At 41.1% G+C, this 23,597-nt stretch overlaps 1 protein-coding gene across 2 annotated transcripts in view; it reads left to right on the plus strand.

The window, feature by feature from the left end:
* Window positions 1–19,775, plus strand: part of ATG4A (autophagy related 4A cysteine peptidase) — a 63,925-nt gene extending 44,150 nt beyond the window's left edge. For both annotated transcript variants that reach the window (XM_069100419.1, XM_069100420.1), the window contains 7 exons: window positions 9,042–9,121; window positions 9,772–9,953; window positions 10,042–10,120; window positions 14,602–14,747; window positions 16,101–16,157; window positions 18,044–18,155; window positions 19,631–19,775. In XM_069100419.1, the coding sequence (XP_068956520.1) occupies window positions 9,042–9,121; window positions 9,772–9,953; window positions 10,042–10,120; window positions 14,602–14,747; window positions 16,101–16,157; window positions 18,044–18,155; window positions 19,631–19,695 (721 nt within the window). In that variant the 3' untranslated portion in view covers window positions 19,696–19,775. The remainder of the gene's footprint in view (window positions 1–9,041; window positions 9,122–9,771; window positions 9,954–10,041; window positions 10,121–14,601; window positions 14,748–16,100; window positions 16,158–18,043; window positions 18,156–19,630) is intronic.
* Window positions 19,776–23,597: the final 3,822 nt, after the last annotated feature.

Consider the following 23,597-nt stretch of genomic DNA (forward strand, 5'->3'; position numbering starts at 1 on the left):
TTCCTTTTTTCCTTCTTTCCATCCTTCATCTCTCCCTCCCTTCCTTCTTTCCTTCCTCCCTTCTTTTCTTCACTTCTCCCTCCCTCCTTTCCTCCCTCCCTTCCTTTTTTCCTTCTTTCCATCCATCCTCTCTCCCTCCCTCCCTTCTTCTTTCCTTCCTCCCTCCCTTTTTTCCTTTCTTCCTTCCCTTCCTCCCTCCCTCCCCTCCTCCTTCACTTCCTTTTTTTCTTCCTTCCCTCCCTCCTTCCTTTCTTATCATTGTGATGGAGAAAATGTTAATAATGAAGATTTAACTTAAAAGGACATTGTATATACATTTTTTTCTGAGAGCTGATTTTTAAACATTACCAGCACACCCTTGCTCAAAACCAGGGACTTTGTTTCATATTTCCACTAAAAACAATTGTAGTAATTCACCTACACATTCTTCTCCCTTGTTTCTCATCTCACTTCATTCAGATATCTTCCCCAACTATCTGCTCCTTCGTCTATATCTCACACAAGAGATGGCCCTTCTCCTTGCCAAGGCCAGCCCTTTTGCATGCACCCTTGATCCCATTCCAAGCCTTCTTCTTTAGCAGATTGCTCTCACTATATTCTTACTCTCATTTATCTTTAGCTTCTCTATTGTTTAGAAACACTCCAATGTTTCCCTCATCCTTAAAACCCCTCACTTTATCCTGCCATTCCTCACTAGCTGCTGTCCTACATCTCTTCTCCATTTTACAACCAAACTCCTTGAGAAACCTGTTTATATTCAGTGCCTCTGCTTCTGAATCTTCTCTAATATGGCGACTTCATTGCCCAACCTCATTGTTCAACCAAATCTTTTCTTTTCAAAGTTACTGATGATCTCTTAATTGCCAAATCTAATGACCTTTTGTTCATTTTCATCCTTGATCTCTCCATAACCTTTGACATTGGCAACCACGTTCTCTTTTTCGGTGCCGTCTCCCTCTCTAGGTTTTCATGACCCTGCTCTTCCATTTCTTTTCTGCCCGATTTTTCCTTCTTATGCTCCTTTGTCCTATAGGTCTTCATCTGTGTTATGCCCTCTAACCTTGGCTGTCCCCTTGGACTCTGTCTTAGGCTCTCCTCTCTTTTCCTTCTATACCGTCTTATTTGGTTATTTTCATTAGCTTCTATGGATTCAGTTATCATCTTTATGCAGAGGATTCCCAAATCTTCATATTCAGCCCTAGTCTGTTTCCTAAGCAATAATCCCACCTTTTGTACCCATCTAACTGGATGTCTCATAGGCAACTCAAACTCAACATGTCCAAAACAGAAGTGATTCTACCTTCTCTATTGCTGTTGAGGGCACCACCATCCTCCCAGTGGTCCAGGCTCCAGTGTCATTTTTTCTTCAGTATCCTTCACCCAATATGTCTAGTAGTTTGCCAGATCTTTTCATTTTTACCTTTATAACATCTCTTGGCTACCTTTCTTTCTCTCCACTCACACAGTAGCCCCTCCAGCTCAGGCCTCATTACTTTGCCTCTGAGCTATCACAGCTGCCTTCTACGTACTGTGCCTGCCCTGTGAATCTCTCCCCTCCAGGCTCTACTACATTCAGCTGCTAATGTGATTTTTCTAAAGTATAGGCCTAGCCATGCCATCCCTCTGCCCTGAGAACTCCAGTGGGTCTCTGTCACTTCTGGGATTAGATAGAAAGGCATTTAAAGCCTTTCATAACCAAGACTTTCCCTAGCTTTCTGCCCTTCTTAGACTTTCCTCCCTTCTACATAGCCTGTGGTACAGCTGCATTGGCTTAGTTGCTGCTCTTCCTTGACCATATTGCTCCATCTATATTTCTGTGCTTTTTTATGCCTGAAGTGCTATCTTTCCCAACCTCTGCCTCTTTGTTTCTCCGGCTTCCTTCAAGCCTCAGTTTATATCCTACATTCAGCAGGAAGTATTTCCAGAAACCTTTTCTCCTCCTACCCCTTGCTGAAGTTCTAATGCTTTCTCTCCTCAGATTATATATCTACTGTATATCTTCTACGTACCTAGTTATTTAAGTGAATTTCATCCCCCCCCCCAAAAAAAAGACTATAAACCCTTTGAGGATGGGGATTGTGTTTGCCTTTCTGTGTATCCTCAGGCCACAGTTCTCAGTGCATAGTAAGCATTTAAAAAATATTTGTTGACCTACTGTCCATAGATAGGCAATAAATTTTTACCCACACTTGGGATAATGGAGATCATAAAAGATAAACAATTTCAACTATACGAAATTTAAAAGCTTTTGAATGAATAAAGTTATTACAAAGTCGATTTAGATGGAAGAGAAATGGAAGAGAGACAAATATATCTGTACCTAGAAGTCTGATGTCCAGAATATATAGGGAATTGACATAAATATTTTGCACCAAGAGCCATTCTCCCATAGAGAAGTGGTCAAAGGATATGGTCTTCAAAGGGAAAAGTAAAAACTGTAAATGTTTACATGACCACATCCTCCAAATCACTGATAGTAAGAGAAATGCAAATTAAAACACATGCTGCCATTTCACTTTACCACCACCAAATTGACAAAGATGACAAAATATGGGAACAGTCAATGTTGGAAGGACTGTGGGAAGATGCTGAGGCACTGTTGGTGGATATCCATTTGGAATCATGCAAGGAAGGTAACTAAACCATTCATACTTGTTGAACAATCCCATTACTAGACTTATGGCCCAAAAAAGTGAGAGACAGAGACAAAGGTCCAACATGTTCACGGCATCACTCCTTGTATAGCAAAGAACTAGAAATGACGGATACAGCGATTTGGGAGCAAAGCCAATGGAATGTTAATTTAATGGAATAGTAAGTAAGAAATTGCAAGTAGAAATCCTGAGAAGTGTGGGGAATGTTGAATAAACTGATATGGAATAAAATAAGAAAAGAGAAAGAAAAACCATTTTGAAATTGGAGCAAATGACTGACCCCTGGAACCAGAGAAAGAAATAACAGATCACAAGGCTGAGGCAGAGGCGTTACATAATGGTGATAGGGGCTGCCATTATCTAGATATCTACTGGAGCTTGTTCATTGCCAAAAGAAGAACAGCTAATAAGTTTTGAATTTGCCATAATGATAATTTCATTCTTCAGAAAGTAGAGGAGTCAATGTGGGGGAATTCTGCTCTTCACTAATAGGGAGAAACTAACTTCTGGGGATATCCAAGAGAAGAGCCCCTAGCTTCCCTCGATTCTTTGGGTAGAAGTGGCAGATATGGCGATGAAACCATTATCGGTAGTCTTCGAAGGCCAGAAAAAAGGAGAGGTGCCACAATACTAGAGAAAGACAAATGTTCTCATTTTCAAAAAAGAGACTAAAATATTCAAATTATAAGCCAGAGTTTTACTTAGATTTCTGAGACAATTCTAGAATAAATCATTAAAGAGAGATGGTTAGCAAACGTGTAAAAAGGGAAGCCGTTATTCCCAAGAGCCAGCCCGGCATCATCAAGAGCAGGGTATGCCAGACAGACTTTACCTTTTGTGACAGAGATGCTGCCAAATGGATCAGGGGAATGCTGTGAAGTTTGCTTAGGGTATAGCAAAACCTTTAATGAAAGGTCTCATGTCATCTTATGGAAAAGAGATAGCTGGAGAGAGATAGTAATACAAGTTAGGTGGATTTGGAGCTGACTGAATAGCACAACTCAAAGAGAAGTTATTAACACACTTGCCACTTGACAGAATGTCTCCAGTGTAGTGCCCCAGGGATCTCTCCTTGCCTCTGTGCTGTGTAACATTTTAATTAGTGACTTCACTAAAGTCGTAGCTGGGTTGCTTACTGTATTTACAAATGACACAAAACCCAGAGGGATAGCTAACATTGGATAACAAAATGAGGCTCCAAAGAAGATCTTGACAAGCTATATAGCATTGAGTTGAATCAAAGACAGCAGTTTTTGACGTGGGATCTGGGTTTTGTTTTCTTTTAAATTGATATCTACATTTCAATGTAGTTGATTTTCTTTGTAAGCCTATGTATTTTATGCTTTTAAAAGCATTACTCTGAAAAGGACTGCGTAGGTAGGTTTCAGAGGGGTATATGTTGTTGGTCAGTAGTTCATTAGTTCCCAATTTTTTATGACCTTGTGGACCTGTAGGAGATCTTCTTGGCAAAGATACTGGAGTGGTGTGCTGATTCCTTCTCCAGTGGATTAAGGAAGACAGAAGTTAAGTGACTTGTCCAGGATCATACAGCTACCAAGTATCTGAGACCAGATTTGAACTCAGGTCTTCCTGATTCCAGGCCCAGTGCTTTATCCACTGAATCACCTAGCTGCCTCCTAAATGGGGAGGGGGTGGTTCATGACACCGAGCCACCCCCAGCCCAACAAGATTGAGAAACTCTTATCTAATAGGATGAAGTATAACAGAGATAAATGTAAAATCTTACAGTTGGGTTCAAAACATCAACTTCATAAGTACATGAGGGGAAGGCATAGTTAGGTAGTAGTTTGTCTGAAAAAGTTCCGGCAGGGGTGGCAAAGCTGCAGCCTTGAAGCCACATGTGGCCCTCCAGGTCCTCAAGTGCGGCCCTTTGATGGAATCCAAACTTCACAGAACAAATCACCTTAATAAAAGGATTTGTTCTATAAAACTTGGTCTCAGTAAAAAGGCCTCACCTGAGGACCTAGGAGGCCACATATGGCACGAGGCCACAGGTTCCTCACCCCTGTATCTAGGGTGTTTATTGAACTGCAAAGTCAGGATGATATGACAACCAAAAAGGCTAATGGGGTTACATTAAGGAAAGCATAACTTTCAGAACATTGGAATCCATCCTTTTGAGACCTCTTCTGGAATATTGTGTCCAGAGAAGGGCAAGCCAGATGGTGAAGGGCCTTCATGTCATGCCATGTGCAAATTGCTTCATTGTGTCAACAAGCATGCCTGTAGCAAGCCTTGTGCCAGAGACAGGGGATATGAAAGCCAAATGAAACAGTCCTTGCCCTTGAGGAGTTTTAGTCTAATTGGGAAGACAAAATTACATGAACGCACACAGAGAGACACATACACATATTTGTGCACACACACACACATGCACACACACCCAAACATACATACATATATACAAAATAAACACAAGGTCATTTCAGATAGGAGGGCACCGGCAGCTGAGGGCAATAAAGAAAGGCTTTGGAATCCGGGCTCAGACACTTAGCACCCACCCAGAAACATCTGGCCATGTAACCTTCAGCAAGTTACTTAACCCCAATTGCTTAGGGGCAGCCAGGTGGCTCAGCGAGTAAGAGCACCGGCCCCAGTGTCGGGATGACCTGGGGATCGAATCGGGGCTCAGATACTTAGCACCACACCCAGAAATAACTGGCTGTGTAACCTTGAGCAAGTTACTTAACCCCAATTGTTTAAAAAAAAAAAAAAGAAAGGCTTTGGGTGGTAGGAAATAGCACTTGTGCTGAGTTTTGAATGAAATAAGGGATTCCCTCTTTTTTAATTTAATCTTTAATTTTTTTCTCAATTACACATAAACAAAATTTTTTAACATTCATTTTTTAAATTTTGAGCTCTGAAATAAGGGATTCTAAGAGCACCTCAGGCCTAGGTGATGACATGTAAAGGCACAGAAAGGGAAGATGTAATTTGAAGACCAGTAAGAAGGTCATCTTGGCTGGACCACAGAGCTCAGGTAGGGGAGTAAGGCCTTATACTTGTGGAAAAGGAGGTTGACGCCTGCTTGTGAAGGGCTTTCAGTGCCCAACAGAGAAGATTCCATTTTATCCTCGATGCAATAGGGAACCTTTGGAGTTTATTGAGTAGAGGAGTGAGATAGTCAGATCTGTACTTTAGGAAAATGATTTTCAAAACTGTATGGAAGATGAACTGAGTCCATGGCTGGACTGGAGAGCCTTGAGGCAGGGAAACTGGTTAGGAAACTATTGTGGTAGTCCAAGTGGAAGGTGATATGGGCCTGAAGTAGTGTGGTAGTTGTAAATATAGAGAGGAGTTGAATGGGAGAGAGATTGTGAAGATAGAAATAATATTTGGGAACTTGAGTGGATATTAGGGGTGAGGGAAAGTGAGGATTCTAAGAAAATTCTGAGGTTGTAAGACTGGAAGAATGATGCTACTTTTGAAAAAAAATAGAACAGTTCAGAAGAGGGAAATTCTTTTAGGGAAAAAGATAACGAATTCTGTTTAGGACATGTTTAGTTTTATATACTTATGGGACATCTAGTTTAGAATGTCTAATGGGCAATTGGAAATAAGAGACTAGAGTTCAGGAGAGGGTCTAGGACTAGTTATAATAGATCTAGAAATTTTTATAGGAATAATAATAAATCCACAAGAGCCAAAATGTTAAAAAAGCATAGCGATGTCTCTACCTACATACTCTGGCCCTCTGTCAGGACCAGGTAGGCAATATTTGTTCTTAAGGTTCCAAGGTATCCTGAAAGATTTGTGAGGGTCATTTTCTTCTCTACTACCATTGGCTTGATCCGGAACTGGCTGTGTTCCCCTTATTGTTAGGGGCCAATATCTAGTAACCCAGTTTCATTTAGCCATTTAATATTGAGTAGCTTTTATACAAGAGTATTGATATTTCAAGGAAAAATATACAAAACTTTTCCCTAATTCTTCTCATTCTCCCCTGTACCACTTCAGTCCTGAGAGAATAGGCCCAAAACTTAGCTCAATTCCTCCATAGCATTGGTCCACCAAGTTCATGTCTATGTGTGGCCTGATTGCTGGATGAATCCATCCACTGGACTGTAGTCCCAAATGTCATTGTTGAAGCTTGCTCCTTGGAGTATCAATGCTATACTGGCTGCAGAGCTCATCATAGACAGCAGTTCCTGGATTCCTGAGACTCATTCTTGACCTTTCAAGGTTCGTAAGGTTGAGGCTTCAATCCTTCCACCTGGAATGGAAAAGAACAAATAAAAATGTTCAGGGACTGAGACCTATTTCTCAAGGACCATATGGAGTCAGACTTGAAGCCTCTAAGGCCATCTTCCTTACTTCAGGGTCTCACTGGATACCGTGAGCAAAAGAATCACCAAGTTCCCACAGATGTGATTGGCTATGCAGTCAGTCAGAAGAAAAGGCTCCTCCTGACCATGGGGCTAGCTGACCAGAACCAGTTACAGAATATTCACACAAACTCCACAGTCTTTCCATGGTACTTCCCTTATCACAGTTCTCTGGGAAGCAAGTTTCCCAGATTCTCGTGTGGGGAAGTTTCATCAACTAAGCAAGCTGATGGAGTCTACACATGTGCGTAAGCAGAGAGAAAAGAGAAGCCATCTCTAAACAGAATCTTGGGGTCATACCCACAGTTAGGGGCTATGTTGTGAATGATAACCTAGCAAAAGAGACTGATAGGTGGGAGGAGAACCCAAAAATATCGGTGACAAAAAGTTGGAAGTATCAAGTATCCAGAAGGAGAATGTGGTCAGCAAGGCCAAATGCTGCAGAGAGGTCAAGAAGTATGAGGACTGAGAAAAAGCCATCAGGTTTGACAATTGAGAGATTACTTGTTACTTTGGAGACAGCAGTTTCAGTTGAATGATGAAGTTAGAAGCCAGAATACAAAGGGTTGAGAAGTGAGTAAGAGAAGAAAGAGCTAGTTTTTCTAGAAGTGTGGTTGTGAAAGGGAGGAGCGATGTAGGACGAGAACCAGAAGAGGGGATGGAGGAGGGTTTTTTAAGGTTGGGGAGACTTGGATATGTTTATAGGCAGTAGGGAAAGAATCAGTAGACAAAAATAGAACAAGGGGTAAAGAGAGCGGATGATTTGGGGGACAATCTACTAGAGAAGAAAGGAGGGAGTGGGACCAAGGGTTACTTGTAGAGATGTTGGCCTTGCTAAGGAAAATGGCCACCTGTTTATCAGGGACTGGAATAAAGGAGCATAAAATCAGGAATGATATCAATGACTTTTGAGATATAGGAAAGGAAAGGGAAGGAGAAGGGAATTCATGGTTTGTGTTCTTGGTTTTCTTAGTGAAGTGTGTCCTCAGCTGAGAAGATTGTGGCAAGTGAAATAGCACCTTTGATTTCTCCTAGAGAGGAATCAAAGGGTTCAGGAGAGATTAGATGATACAGATTGTTACATTCGTTTGAAGGAACTAGAAATATTTAGCTGGCAGGGACTTGGTAGGGGACATGATAACTTCAAGTGTTTGAAAGGCTGTCATGTGAAAGAGGGATTAGCCTTTTGGCTTGATCCCATGGGACAGAACCAGGAGCAATGAGTGAAAGTCATAAAGGGGCAAATTTCAGCTTGATGTTAGGGAAGACGGACTAACCATCGAAATTGCCTCTCAGGAGGTATAGTGACTTGTCTTTCATTGTAGTGCTTCAAACAAAGACTAGTCATTCCATATGTTGAGTGCATCATAGAGGAAAGCCTTTATCAGTTATGTGTTGGACTAGATCATAGGTTCCCAAAGTGGGCTATACCACCCTCTGGGGGTGCTGGAATGATCCAGGGGGGCAGTTGTAGCCTCGGGTGTGGGGGAGGGCATTGAATAAAAATAAAGGTTAATCTAACAACCCCAGGGGGGCACTGAGCATTTTTTTTTAAAGGGGGTAGGTAGTTCCCAAATTTTGGGAACCTCTGGACCAGATGGACCTTGAATTCCCTTCCAACTCTAAATCCTTCTATTCTTTGCACTCTTCTTCATGTTTAGTAAAGTACCAACTTCTTTTTCAACATTCAAGTCCAGTGTGACTGTGGCATTTGCAAGGTCAAAGATAAATAGATATCCCAGAACTAGGGAAAAAACATTTGACTTTGTTGCTAAATTAACATCTATAAAAATAGAAGTTTTCTTTATAGATTTGTGAAGCTGAAATAAAATAACGTTTGTAAAGCCCTTTACAAACGCTAACATACTACACAAGGTGTTCCAAAAATCATAGTGCTATCATAAGCTAAAACTTTTTTGAATACCCTGTGTAAATGTCAGCAATTATGGTAATATAAGTAATATTTGGCACTGACCCATACTGTTTCCTGCTGAGGTTTCTACCTCCTCAAAGAATGTTTCCGCTGTATCTTGTATTCCAGAAAACTTGCTTTATTTGACGAATGGAATTCCTTGGCTGTTTATGTTTCGATGGACAACACAGTGGTCATCGAAGATATCAGTAAGTCACAAGCCCGTTACCCATCTGTTTACATGGTAGGTGATACTTTTCCTCCACACTATTGAGAAAGTTACCAGCTTGGAATCTTTATAGCTTACCTTGTTGTAATACAGTACTCATTTTAGCAAAGGTCTGTGGTTAACCACCCTGACTCACCCTCTCCAATTTTTTCAATTATCTTTTTTTTGAAAGTTAAGAAAAAGCATATACACCAAAAACTTAAGTCACCCTTGCACAATATCTCCAGAAAGTATAGTAAAGTCAGACTTCTTCGACAGATGGTTTCTAATCAGCTGCTCTGTGCTAATCACTGTGTTAAGTACAGTCAGAATCCATAAGGAAAGATGCTGGGGATGGGGAGGGTTTAGATGGGCAGAGAGGAATGAATTTCAAGAGAGAGGGGCAGCCTGAGCTGCCCAGGGGGTGATATCGCCCACTTTGGGAACCTATGATCTAGTCCAACACATAACTGATAAAGACTTTGCTTGAAGATACAGAGGCAGGGATGGGCTTGACGTGTAGGGGACTGGGAAGAGATCTGCCAGGCAGGTCCATCATTACCTTTATTTTTTCTTTCTGAGTCTGTCTCATTTGGAATTTGTAAGAATATCTACATACATTTATTTAACCAAAATCACTTGTATTTTTAGAAAAAATGTGCCACATGTGCCCTCCCAACCTGACCCATGACAGTTCCTCCAGTTCCTGGAATGGCGTTAGCTGGAATACAGATTGTTCCGGGCACGCCTCTGGCTGGAGGCCCCTTCTGCTTATTGTGCCCCTTCGCTTGGGCATCAACCAAATTAATCCTGTCTATGTGGATGCATTTAAAGTAAGTTGTTCTTTTAACCAAGTCCTTTGTTGCTCAGTCCACGTTGTGTAGAAGCCAGCTGAGAATCTGATGTCCTCTTTCCATCTAGGAGTGTTTTAAGATGCCACACTCTTTAGGTGCACTAGGAGGAAAGCCAAATAGCGCCTATTACTTCATAGGATTTTTAGGTAAGTAAAGTCCAATCACAAGTCATTTGAGGGTGGGACGAATGGGTGGGAAAGTTTCTCTTTGAAATCCTTAGCAAATCTAGCTCTAGGGGGCCCCATTGTGACCCAGCCAGTGATCATGGAACAAACCTTTGGCCTAAACCGAAGAGGAGAGTACTTTGAAGGGTCATTTTTGCCACCTGCTACAGCCCCTTTTCTTATAATCAGATGGTATCTGTTGGGCACTATGGCTGAGTGGAAAGAGACCAGATTTGGAGTCCGGAGACTTGGGATCCACTCCTAACTCGTCTATTGAATCTGGGATGACTTTGGGAAAATCCCTTCTCTCCCCTTCTCCCCTCTTGCTTTATGTCTCAGTTTCTGCATCTGTGAAATGAGGGGATCAGACTAGATGAGCTCTAAAGCCCCTTCCAGACCTAATCTTCTTTGATACTCGTCGCCACAGACTCTTATTGGTGATCCTTGTCTGATACCGTTCTTTCAGGGTTCTCTCCATTCCCATGGGTCCCCCAAGCCAGTTTACTCCCCATGTCCTACACGGCTTACTCAGTGTAAATGATGACAGAGATGAAATGATAGAGGATAATATGGTACTGAGGTAGAAGTCAGAGTTCCAAGTCTCATTTCTGAGGCCTGCTACCCATGTGACCTTTGGTTTCCTCCCCTGTAAATTGAGCCAGTTGAACTCAATGTCCTCCTAGCTCTCTAGCATCTCAAGATGTAAGATACTTTGATCTTTACTCAGTCATGTCAATCTCAGTGCCTCTATCTCCCTCCTGATCTTCTAGCCTTTTTTCCCGTCTCCCTCTTCTTGGGTTCCCACTAGTGACTGCTATCATCTAGCAAAAGACAGAAGAAATAATGGCACTCTGTGGTTTTATATGTTGTATAGTGAGGTGAAAGCCCCTATTTTTATTGCTATAATTTGTTTATTCCAAATGGTAACCTTTGATGTTCCCATGTTTCTAATGGAAACCATCCCTCCCCCAATACTTTTCAATGGTTTGTACCTTGGAAAAAGCCAGAAATCAATGAGTAAAGTGAGTTTAAGGGGTTCTCTGTAAGATTTATTTAAGGATCCTAGGTCTAGATCCTAAGGATCTCCAAGGTCATCTAGTCTAACTACCTTATTTTATGAAGAAGGAAACTGGGGCCTAGGGAGATTGAATGACTTCTCTAGATGCTCATTGGTAGTAAGTTTCAAAGACAGGTTTTAAATCTAAGTGATCTAAATCTAGAACTAGGTCTCTTGCCATTCCCTGTACCAACCCTGAAGTCAGTATTATTGTTATTGTTACTATTATCATTATTTCTGGATATTTGACTGCTCTAGACTTGATGTCTACTCATAATTGATGTGAAAATGATCATGGTGGTAGGGATGTGCCAGAGGTATTGGTGTAGATGTGGTAATGACTATTGTTTTGATATATAATAATGGTGGTAAGGATGAGACAGAGGCAGGGGTGCTGATATGGTAGGGCTGATGTGAGAGTTATGGTGGTATTGATGTGACCATCAATGTGGCAGTTCTTGTGAGGATCTGACAGTGCTGATATCACAGTGATTTTGCTGTGACAACGAAGATGGTGCTAATGGGACAGTGATGACAATAAGGTGTTCATACTATCGGTACTAAGAGTGATGATAGTGAGGTTGTTCATGCTGATGGTACCGCCAGTGGTTATGGTACTGATGTGACTTTTGCTGGTTGTGTTGGTTTTGTGACAGTGATTGTGGTGCTAATGGTAGTGTTGTGATGGTGATGATGGTAGGGATGTGACTGTGATGGTTTTAATGATTTGATGCTGGTTGATTAGGCCATTAGGAGAGTATAGAAGTAATCCAGGTGAAAGGGGATGAGGGCCTGAAGTATAGGGGTGGTTTTGTGAGTGGAGAGGAGGGGATGCATGCAAAATATGTTGTGGAGGCAAAATCAAGACTTGGGAACTATAATCAATGTGGAATAGCAGATAGAGTCCTTGATCTAATATCAGGGACACCTGGCTTTGAATCCTGCCTCAGGTACTTCTTAGCTCTGTGATAGCCTTTCTGGTCCTAAGTTTCCTCATCAGTAAATAAGAGGGTTGGACAATCTTTGAAATACCTTCTGTATGTGAATCTGTGATCCCTTCTATGGATATGTATGCTGAGAGGGACTGAGGAGTTAAGGAAAGTAGTAGTAGTAGTTGTAGTCATAGTAATAGTAGTAATAGCAACAACAACTAGCATTTATATAGTGCTTTACGGTTTACAAAAGCATTTTACAAATATTATCTCATTTGATCTTCACAATAAATCTAGGAAGTAGGTGCAATTATTATCATCATATTATAGTTGAGGAAAGAGGAAACTGAGGTAGACAGAGGTTAATGGACTTGCCCAGGTCACACAGCTAGTAAGTGTCTGAGGCTGAATTTGAACTTAGATCCTCCTGATTCTAGGTCCAGGGCTCTATCCACTGTGCAACCCACAGCCTCAGAGTCAGGATAACTTGGGTATTGTAATGTTGTGTATCTGTAAGGATGTTAGTGTCTTCAGCATAAACAGGGAAATTTGGAAAGGCAGTTGCTTTGGAGGGAAAGATGATAAATTTTGCTTTAGATATTTTGAGACTGAGATATCTGTAGGACATTCCACTGAAAATGTTCAATAGGTAATGTGAGACTTGAGCTCATGAGAGAGACCAGGGTGTGTGTGTGTGTGTGTGTATGTGTGTGTGTGTGTGTGTGTGTGTGTGTGTGTGTTATCTGCATGAAGATGACAAATTAATTCATGGAAGGGATTGGAGTTCACCAGGAGGGAGCATAGAGAGAGAAGAGAAGTAATCACCAATTCACCAGGATGGAGCATTGGGATACACTGAGGGGAGGTGGAATATGGATGACACTAGACAGGCAAGTCAGACAGACAGGAGGAGAACAAAAAAAGATTGGTGTCACTAAAGTATCCATGAGAAGAAGAGGGTCAGCAGTGTTAGATGTTTCAGAGGAGTCAAGGAGGATGAAAAAGATGAGAAAAGATCAATCAGTAGATTTGATAGTTAAGAGATCACTGACAACTTTGGAGAGATCGGGTTCAGTTGAATAATAAGGTCAAAAGCCAAATTGCAGAGGATTCAGAATACAGTAAGAAGAGAGGAAGTAGAAGCAAAAAGAGGCAGATTTCCCAGGTAATTTGGCTGAAGGGGGTAGAAAGCTATAGGATGACAAGTGGACATGGTTGGGTGAAGGGGAAGGTCGCTTAAGGAGGGAAGAGGCCTGGTCATGATTATAGGTAGCAGGGAAGGAGCCAGTAGATAAAGAGAGATTGAAGATTAGGGACAGCTGGGGTTTGGGAATAATTATGGAGATATAAAGCAAAATGGAAGTAATAGTTGGTATGATTATGACTATTGTTGATGTTCTTTCCATGACAAAATATGTTGCTTGCTGCTGGTATGTCCCCCGGTCCACAATGGGGATACTTTATAAGCATTTTACTTATGAAGAAAACATATCCTGCAAGCAAAGAAATGTTGGAGCTGGAGGGAGGGCTTGAGGTGCCCAGCACTATAGGTGCCACTGCAGGTTAGATAGCAGTACTCAGGGTTTGGGGTGCCTACCTCATTGAGTGGAAATATCAGTCTGATATGGGCATTCTTGCAGCATAGTCCTCTGGCATGGACTGTGGGTTTGGGAAGCCTCCTTAGGCTCCATACTTCCATTGAAATACTGGAGACCACTGGAAAAATCCCATGATTCTCTACCTGACCCCTTTCTAGAGATGGCAGGGTCACCACATTGGGGAGGCCTAGTCCATTAAATGAAGCCACAGGACTGTTCTCCACTCATTGAGTGGGTCATTTGGAGCATAGCTCCTCTGGATTGCTATTGGTAGCTGAGCAATGTCTATACTTTCTAGCTTGTTGAATCATTTATTATATCTAATAAAAATCGTCCATCTCCATGACATCTCATCCAAAGCAGTGCCATGAATACCATTGTTACTAGAGAATCTCTCTAATGACAAGCCAGAGTGAATAGCATGAAGGGAAAGCCATTCATTGGTTGAGAATTTGATCAAAAGTTGGCTTCCAGTCCCCTAGAGGTAGATGGTGCCCAATTGTTAAGAAGTAGAGAAGTCCCTTGATGGGGATGACTAGGCTACAGCCTTGTCATCACTTATCTCTTTCCTCTTGCTGCCTCCTGAGCATTCTATGTGTTTTTCTTCTGTGTGCTTTTATTCCAAGTTCCTAGCTAATCTGTGATCTTGTGATTTTAGATGTATGCTTTGAGGTCATTGAAACTTAAGAGAAACTCTTCTGGTTAATTGATCAGATTGAGGTGAGAAGGGCATGTTTCTCTATGCTCTTCCTGATGGATCTCACCTGCCCTTACTTCCCTTACTCCTGGAAAGGGCTGGGAGAAGGAGATTTTCCTCCACCCTGCACAGACACCAGTGGTGCTTGGAAAGGCCAAGCCTATTTCTTATCTCCACAGGAGATGAGCTTATCTACCTGGATCCCCACACGACTCAGACTTTTGTTGACTCTGAGGAGAATGGAACAGTGGATGACCAGAGTTTCCACTGCCAGCAATCCCCCCATCGAATGAAGATCCTGAACTTGGATCCTTCAGTGGCTTTGGTAAGTGTGTCTTCCAAAGGCTAACACGGGGCTGAGACAAAGGTCTCATGGTGACTATAGCTGTCCCCATGCAGCTAGAGTGGGGAAGCAGGCTTTGGATTGCTGTTTCCTTACTTGACTGTCATCTTTCTTGCCTTCCTTCCTACGTACTCTCTTTAAATGGGGAATATTTATGGGAGGGGGGGAGAACAGGTGTATGTGTATCTGTGGGGGTGTATTAGTAATTCATCCTGTCTCTGAACCGGAAGTTAGTGGAGGTTTCCTGCCTAGAGATAGTGTCTACGTTCCCTTATGGAGGTTCAAACATGACTTAGGAACTGGTTTTCTTTCCTTCTTTCTTGTCCTTCTCCCCATTTAATTGGGACAGTGATTCTACCTGTGTGTCAGTAGAATGGTTCAGTCCATCATTTCTAGTTAAACTGTTAAACTGATAATCTCTCTAGTAGTGTGATCAGCCAGGACCCCAGAGTTTCAGCATGCTAGTGAATTGACCATTCTGTTCCCAGGCATGTAGGTTGGCCCTGGGAATAGACAGTCAATTCTTTTGTATATAGCCTGTATTCTCTAAATTCTGGTGGTTGACTCACTAAGAATCAAAACCATTAAGTATTATCTTCAGCTATGAGTGCTGACGCAGTTCTGTGAACTATTCTTCATTGATGAGAGTGTATGTGTCTGTTGTGTGTGCTTGTACATATATAATTGTATCAACACTAAATCTAGAGACTGACTGGTAAATGGCTGTGCATTTCAGTATAAGTTCTGATGTCTGTCCAGGGACAGGAGATCAATAGTTTAGAGCACTAGAAATACAATTCAAAGCATTTGATTTAGTGATAATGGATTTGCAGTATCATCTTGGTTCTGCCATCCTGGTTGAGTTTGAATAAGTCTCTTCTCCTTGGGCCTTATTTGTAGACTCTTTAAAATGAAGGCCTGGGCAGCCCAATAGAGTGGAAGGAGCACTAGATTTGAAGTTCAGACCAGCATTCATATTCTGGCTCTACAACTTCCTTCCTGTGTGACTTTGGACAGGTCATTTACCCTCTCTGGCCCTCCATTTCCACATCTGTAGAACAAAAGTATTGTAGTAGATGGCCTCCTTCTAGCTCTAAACCTATGACCCTACAATCCTTTGACTAGCCTCCCCCGCGCCCTCCCACTTCTGGTCTTTCTTTCTCCAAGGCCTAACACAAGGCCTGGCACATAGGTCATTAGTAAATGCTTGTTGATTGTTTGATTGACTAAATGATCTCTATAATTCCAACTTTGTCATCTAATATGAGGATGAATAGTAATTCACTTTAAATTTTGGGCTTTGTGTTTTTGTTTTTGTTCTTTTGAATCTTCAAGGGATTCTTTTGCAAAGAAGAAGAAGATTTTGATAACTGGTGTGGGCTCGTTCAAAAGGTAAATCTGTCTTCTTTTTGTTCAGACAGTTCAAAAGTTTTTTAAAATGCTTTTTACCCAGCTTTCTATAGAAGAATGCTTCGCAGTGATAAACACAGACTGAAGGAAGCTGTTCAAGGGGAGAAGGGTTTTGGGGAATTCCAAAGAGTGGCAACATGGTATGGTGGGAAGAACATGGTAGTGGGTTAAGAAGAACTGGGTTTGAGTCTCAGTTATAGACCTTGAACAAATCTCTTCTCTATAAACCAAACGGTTTGTCATGAGTTAGCATAAGTAATCTCTCCCACTATGTTTCAGTATTAGAGACAATGGTGGTATAATGGATAGGGCCCTGGACTTGGATTCTGGAAGACCTGGGCTCAAATCTTGCCTCTGCTACTAGCTGTGTAATCCCAGGAAACTCATGTCACTTCATGTGGCCTTAGTTTCCTCATCTGTCAAATGAGGAGTTTGGACTGGATGACTTCCAAGGTCCCTTCTAGCTCTTAAAGTTCTGATCCTGTGATCTCTCTAAGGCCTCTCCTAATGCTAACGTTCTATGATTCCAAGTCCAGTTTTTTTGGATAAGTGTTTAGGTTTGAGTATTCAATGGCTCTGTGAAGTTAAAACTTCAACTATAGCAGCAACCTTCATGATTTGAAGTTACCATTTCTACCGTAGTCTTTTCCTTACTCTTCAAGAGTTCAAACCAATACTCAAGGATTTCTCTATTTCCATATTAGAGGCTCATTTTCATTTGGCAGATTTGCCCTCCCATTAGCTGTCATGTATAGGTAGGTCACTCATGCCCTCCCAGAGCAGGAGCAGTACAGTCCTAATGGACCAGGGAGTGGATTCTGACAATGACTGACCAGTGCCTCGCTGTCTGGAAGCATGTTGTCATGCCATCTGATTACCATAGGAGCTGTTCTTTTTTCCCCTCACAAAGATTCTATAGAATGTAGAAACCAACAGAAGCAGTTCTTGGTTAATAAATAGTTGAACTAGAATGAAAAATAAATTCCTAATAAGACCTTCAATACTTTTGGAATTAGCCTCAAGAGAAAGCAGCTTCTGGTCACCTTTACCATTATAATCTGTTTTGTTATTTTACCTATTATTGTTATCTTAGAGGGGCAGGATTGTAGTAGATAGAGAGCTGGCTTCAACCCCAGGAAGACCTGCCCTCTGATATATACTTTCTGTGTGACCCTGGGCAAGTCATTTAACCTTGTAGTACCCTAGGTAATTCTTAAAAGTATAAGCAGCAGAGAAGTTGCCAACTTGCATTGGTAGAGAAAAATTCCTCACTTGGGAGTTCCCTGTGCCAGTGAAATCACAGTGAAATTCTCCACCCGTGTCCCTATTGCCATCTTAGGAGAAAAATTATTTTTTTAGCTTTCAGTTTTGAAAGCTTTCCTCTATTTATCAGTGTGATTTAATTCCATCTGGTAGGGTTGCCTTTTTTTTTTTCCTAAGGCTGGAGGGGGAGAACATACTTTCAATTTCAGAGAAAAGTCAATAGGAAAATGGAATTTGAGGAACAGAAATTTCATTTGCAGCCCACACTAAAGGAACAAATGTGTTCCCCAAAGCAAGGTACATTTTTACAATTAATTTGCTGCCCAAGATTGAATTTAAAGATGGAGCATGAACACTATGTTAGTTTTCTTCAAAATACTCCCATGAGTTTCTTTCCCTCAAGGCTAGTATCTAGAATGGATTAAAACCAGGCATTTAATTTGTGGTGCACATCCCATGAACACATTGGCTGATAGCTGAAGAAAATTTGCTATCTTTCTTTTTCTCTTGGGCTATTTGCTAAAGGTCATAGTCTACCATGTGGATTATAGTTATAATAGTGTTATGAATCTCCTGTATTAAGAAACACCTTTATTTTTACTTAGGAGATATTAAAGCCACAGAGTTTACAGATGTTCGAGCTGGTTCAGAAGCATCCAGCCCACTGGCCTCCTTTCATACCTCCAACCAAACCAGAAGTGACGACTACAGGTGCAGGTATGATATTGACCGGAGAGTGGGTAGGTTCCATCATACAGAGAGAGGCAACTATGGCCCTGCATTTTCTATAGAGAAAGGAAATTCCTCTTTATCCAAAATGGTTGGAATGAAATGTGTAAATTAATTGAATTGCTAGGTTAAATGAGGGAGTTACCACATGTAACATATAGGACATGTTATTTCAAAGAGTGAGATCAAATTCATGATCTAGAAAGATCTAATGAGCTTTACTAAATCTTTCTTTGATGATTCAGTAAGCCTTCAATATCATATAAGGCCATGGCATCGTCATGTGCAAGGCTTATTTTCATTGGATGGGTTTTAAAAACAAGGTGAGCTATTTAAATTCTAGATGAGGAGAAATTACAGGTATTTTGCAATGATGGTATTGATGGACTCAGCTGGCTTCTGTACGCCTCATGTAGGATGATGATAATTATTTGGTAGCTTAGTGAAACTTCCCAATAAATGATCATTTCGAGGCAAGTGATATCCCTTGACAGAATTACTTAGGCTTTTCTTGTGGAAAAGACAGAGAAACGGGGGTTAGGCAATGGAGTAACCCCCAAGATCACTCTTTGGCTCTCTACTGTTGAACCTTTTTACTACTATTACTTACCTAGGTGAAGGCACCAAATGAGATAATATATGTAAATTGCTTTGCAAACCTTAAAATTGCTATATAGATGTTAGCTATTGCTGTTATCATTATTATTATTGACAATGTGCTTATCAGATTTGCAAATGACATCGAGCTGGGATAGGGGACAGCTATCACATTCAATGACAGTATCAGGATCCCGAAAGATTTTGGCAGGCTAGAAAGTCCAAACTTGCAGAGAGCTCACCTTTGTCTTTGAGAGTAGGGACTGTCTTGATTTTCACATTGTATTCTCAGTGCTTAGCACAATTCTTGGCCCATAGTAAGTGCTTAAAACATTTTTTAAAATTTCATTCTGGGGCAGCTAGGCAGTGCAGTGAATAGACCGCCAGCCCTAGAGTCAGGAAGACCTGAGTTCAAATCTGGCCTCAGACACTTAACACACACACACACACACACACACACACACACACACACACACACACAACTAGCTGTGTGAACTTGGGCAAATCACTTAATCCCAATTGCCCTCCAAAAAGCAAAAAAAAAAAAAAATTCATTCCATTTCATATGTAAGGCCCCATTTTTGGGTTAATCAATAAAGTAAAAGTTGCAGAGGAACAGATTTAGCCTCAGTGTTAAGAAAGACTTCCTAATAATTAGAATTCTATCTAAGAGGGGGATGGGCTGCTTCAGAAACTAGTGGGTTTCCCTTTACTGTAGATCTTCTGGGAGAGACTTGATAACCACTTGTTGGGCATATTTGTAGAGAGGGATCTTATTCAGGTCCAGATTGGACCAGATGGCCTCAGAGGTCTCTTACAACTCAGATTCCATGATCCAATTTTCCTTTTGTTTCATGTTCTGGTAGAACTCATTGAATCCACCAATAACCTGTTTGAACTGGAAGAAGACTTTGAGATTTTGAGTATGTGAAGTAGTGCCCTCCAGCCTGTATCCACCACCTGGCACCACATTGCAGAGAACTTTTCTAGCCAGAGTGCCTGAATCACCAACAGCACAGAACACAGTATCAATCCAGACTGAACCAGTTGCCATTTTCCCATGATCTCTATCCCAGAGAGAGAGAGAGAGAGAGAGAGAGAGAATCCTATTACCAGATGGTAATCAAGCAGGACCGAAGTGTTTCTTGATCTTATTTTAGAGACAGTGAACCTACAATAATGTTTTGGATGTCCAGAGGACAGCTTTAGTCTTGTTTCAGAACCAGTTAATGGGAGATGATTACTCTCTCTCTCTCTCTCTCTCTCTCTCTCTCTCTCTCTCTCTCTCTCTCTCTCTTTCTCTCTCTGTCCTTCTAACAAGTCTCTTCACATAGAGACAATTCTAGTTTCACCTTTGGTGTTGCATCTTGGGAAGCAGTTGTTTCTTTATAAAATTAAATTGTCTGGATCGGGGAAAACAAAAATCTCACTAAATTATTTTAATAGGCACTTTGAATAATTTTGTATGAAAACGTTTCTATCAAGGGAATTATGGCAAATGGACACTTCTTACAACCTCCTTCCTGTTTGGGAGAAGCTTGCTTGCCGCTGTCCCACCATCACCCCTCCCCATCCCCACCCCACCATCATGGCTGCATATGATACATTTCACCCTGACCTCAAGCTGAATCAAGATCTTTTGCCTTGCTGATTTTGGTTCAAGAAATAAAGAGTCAAAAAGTGGTTTGTGCTTTTAATTGTGCCTCATTTATTTTTTCATTTCACATATTTCTACTGGGGTGCCTACATAATTATGTGATATCCATGAATCACCTTTCTTTTGGAACCATTTAGGAACAGTAGACCCATTTAAAGAGCATTTATTTTCAAACCAACCTCCATTGAATGCTTCCCTGACCATGTATCCATTGTGTGCATATGGATAGATAGGTGTGTGTGTGTGTATGTGTATGTGTATGTGTATGTGTGGTGTGTGTGTATAAACATATAGGGTCTTGGCTCCCTTAAGCCACTTCTCTCACTATTTTCATAGCCAGAGGTCCTTGCTTAAGGAACTCATTTAGTCTAGATTCTTTCTTCTCTCTTCTGCCAACCCTCCTGTTCTTCTACTTACCACCCTCTTTGAGGAGTAGGCCCCCACTCTCACCCCCCCCCCCGCTTGCCAGTTACTTCTATTTTTCTTTTCTGGCCCTAGTCCATGATGGATTTACTCCAGTAATATATAAAGAAAGGTTGCAGTAAGTATTTAGATGTGATCTCTGAGACAATACAACGTGAGCTGATTTTCCCCTCAAGGAAACTTTATAAATGGGCAGAGCTGTATATCTAGGAATTAAGTTTCTGGTTCCTTAGATTCCATTTTATGTAGAGTTAAATATTTTAGCAGTGTTACAGTAAGCTATTGAAAATTGCCTCATGGAGGTTAAATTACAGTTGAAAAAAAAAAGGAATCTTCTTAGGTTAAATAAGGTTATTGGACCAGGAGTAGAGAACATTCTGGTTCTATCATTAACTTACCATGTAGCCTTGGACAGATCATGTTCCTCATATTTAAAATGAAGAGATGCATTCTGATCCCTGAAGTCTCCTGTGATACAAAGAACAGCTCTTTCATGGACTTAACAGAGATGAAGGTTTCCTCTTGAAACGGAGTTCATTTCTTGGGGGGGGGGGGATCCTTTGGTCCTTTAATTCTGATATTCTTTTACATTTTATTTTTGGTAGTATGAATTGAGTCAGAGCCAAGAGCTTGCATTGAAGGAATGAATTAGATACATAGGTTTCCAAAGTGGGCAATACTGCCCCTTGGGGGGGCACTGGAATGATTGGGGGTAGTATCACCTGGTACAGTTGTGGGGCATTGAATAAAAAGGGTTAACCTAACCCCAGGGGGGTGCTGGGTAATTTTTTTTAAAGGGGCTGTAGGCAAATTAAGTTTGGGAGCTTCTGATAGGGAAAAATTTGCCAGAGGAAGAAGTATCCAAAAGGTCAAAAGTTCAGCTTTAAAATTTTTCATTATGGAGGGAATTTGCTGAAGGGTGCAAAGTAGTACTCATACAAAGTAGAAGCATAGAAGGGTCTTTTTCTAACATGATAAAGAATATATCAAAAACTAAATGCTAGCATTATTTGCAGTGGAGAAAAACTAGAAGCTTTCCCACCAAATACAGAATTAAAGCAAGGAAGCTTCTCCCTTTCTCCACTGTTATTTGGGGTAGTTCTAGAAATGTTGGTGATAGCAGTAAGATGAAAAAGAACTTAAAGCATCAGTTTAGGAGAAAGGGAGACAAATATCTCTATTTGCTGTGAAAACATGGTAGTTTCCTTAGAAAACCCCAGGAATCAACAAAAGAAAACAGTTTCAGTAAAGAAATAAGATGAAACATAAGACAGACACTTGGTTCCCTTGTGAGCACTGCACATGAAGGCTCTCCTAGACTTGTGCTGCTGTACAGCAGCATAGAATAGGCTGCCTCTGCATATGTGTGGCTTTTATAAAAAACACAGAGACTTAGTTTTAATAGTAGAATTCCTCAAGAGGAATTGCTCTATGCCACTAGAGCAAAATGGCAATTGGAGGAAGTGGTGAAAATTGGTACAATATACTCTGAAACCTATACTATACCCACTACACAGAAAAGAACTGCTAGATTTTAGGAGATACACTTTAAAAAAAAGGCTCTCAATGAAGAGTCAACCAGGCTAATTATGAGAGAGCCATTGAATGAACACTTTAATTCTAGGTTGCTAGCATTCTCAAATGTGAATTAGGTCCATCCTAGTAGCTGAAATTTCTATAGCACAACAACCCTAATAAGTTGGTACTACTAGTACTATTACCTCCACTTTACAGATGACCACAGTGAGATTCAGCCTAGTGTCCACAGCAGGATTTGAACTCAGGTTTTACTGACTACAAGTCTGGTTCCTTTCCCTCTACAACAATACTGAAGTTTCATCTGCTGTAGTGCCAATGCAATATTTACAGTGCCCACGATCATGATAAAGACTGTGACTATAAATATTGCATGACTTTTGATCACAAAATATACCAAACTCTCCATATAGAGGACAGAACTGAAACATTTATTTAGACACCAGAAAAATGAATCCCAAAACCAGTAAGCCAATCATAGAACCAAAGATATTCAGAAGTCATCACACTGAGAGCCACAGCATGCTTCAGCCTTCCCACAAACCAATATAAGATCAATGTTTACTCACAAACCTCTCTCTTGTCTGAGCACCTCTCTCTCCCACCATCTCTCTGGCTCTGATTTCCAGCTTCCTGTGGGCTCTGCTTCCCTTCAGCAAACTCCTCCCACCACAGGCTCCATGTGACTATATTTAGCCTATTAGGGGACAGAGTTTATCTTCACAGCAGGGAAGCTTCCTGTGGACCCTGCTGCACCCTTCAGCAAATTCCCTCCATGTGATTATGTGATTACATTCAGCCTATTAGGGGGGCAGACTTTACTTTCAAAGCAGGGGAGGTCTTCAAACTTCTCCCTAGGTCTATTAAGGGGCAAGGGAAGATCTTCAAATTCCCATTCCCATTACATCTGCCCACATCATACTGGAGTGACACACTTGACTAGGAGTTAGGAGAACTAGGTTCTAATCTCTGCCATGCCACTAATTTGGGGAAGTCCATTGACCCTTTTTGGTCTCTGTTTCTCCATTTGTAAGATGATAGGCATTGTCCTGGAAGACTTCTAAGGTCCTTTTCAGCTTGATAGCACTTGAAACAAATACACAGTTCTGAACAATTTGAACCTCTTCTACTTTGCATAAAACTAGGGATCTCCTTTCTCGTACTGGGGAAATTCAAAGCCCATGAGGAGTAAGTGCCTTCCTTAAGATCATACAGAT

The sequence above is a fragment of the Petaurus breviceps genome, unplaced genomic scaffold (assembly GCF_028583685.1).
Source record: "Petaurus breviceps papuanus isolate PSGF00001 unplaced genomic scaffold, PetGlider_PUasm1.0 400, whole genome shotgun sequence".
In the NCBI taxonomy this organism is placed as follows: domain Eukaryota; kingdom Metazoa; phylum Chordata; class Mammalia; order Diprotodontia; family Petauridae; genus Petaurus; species Petaurus breviceps.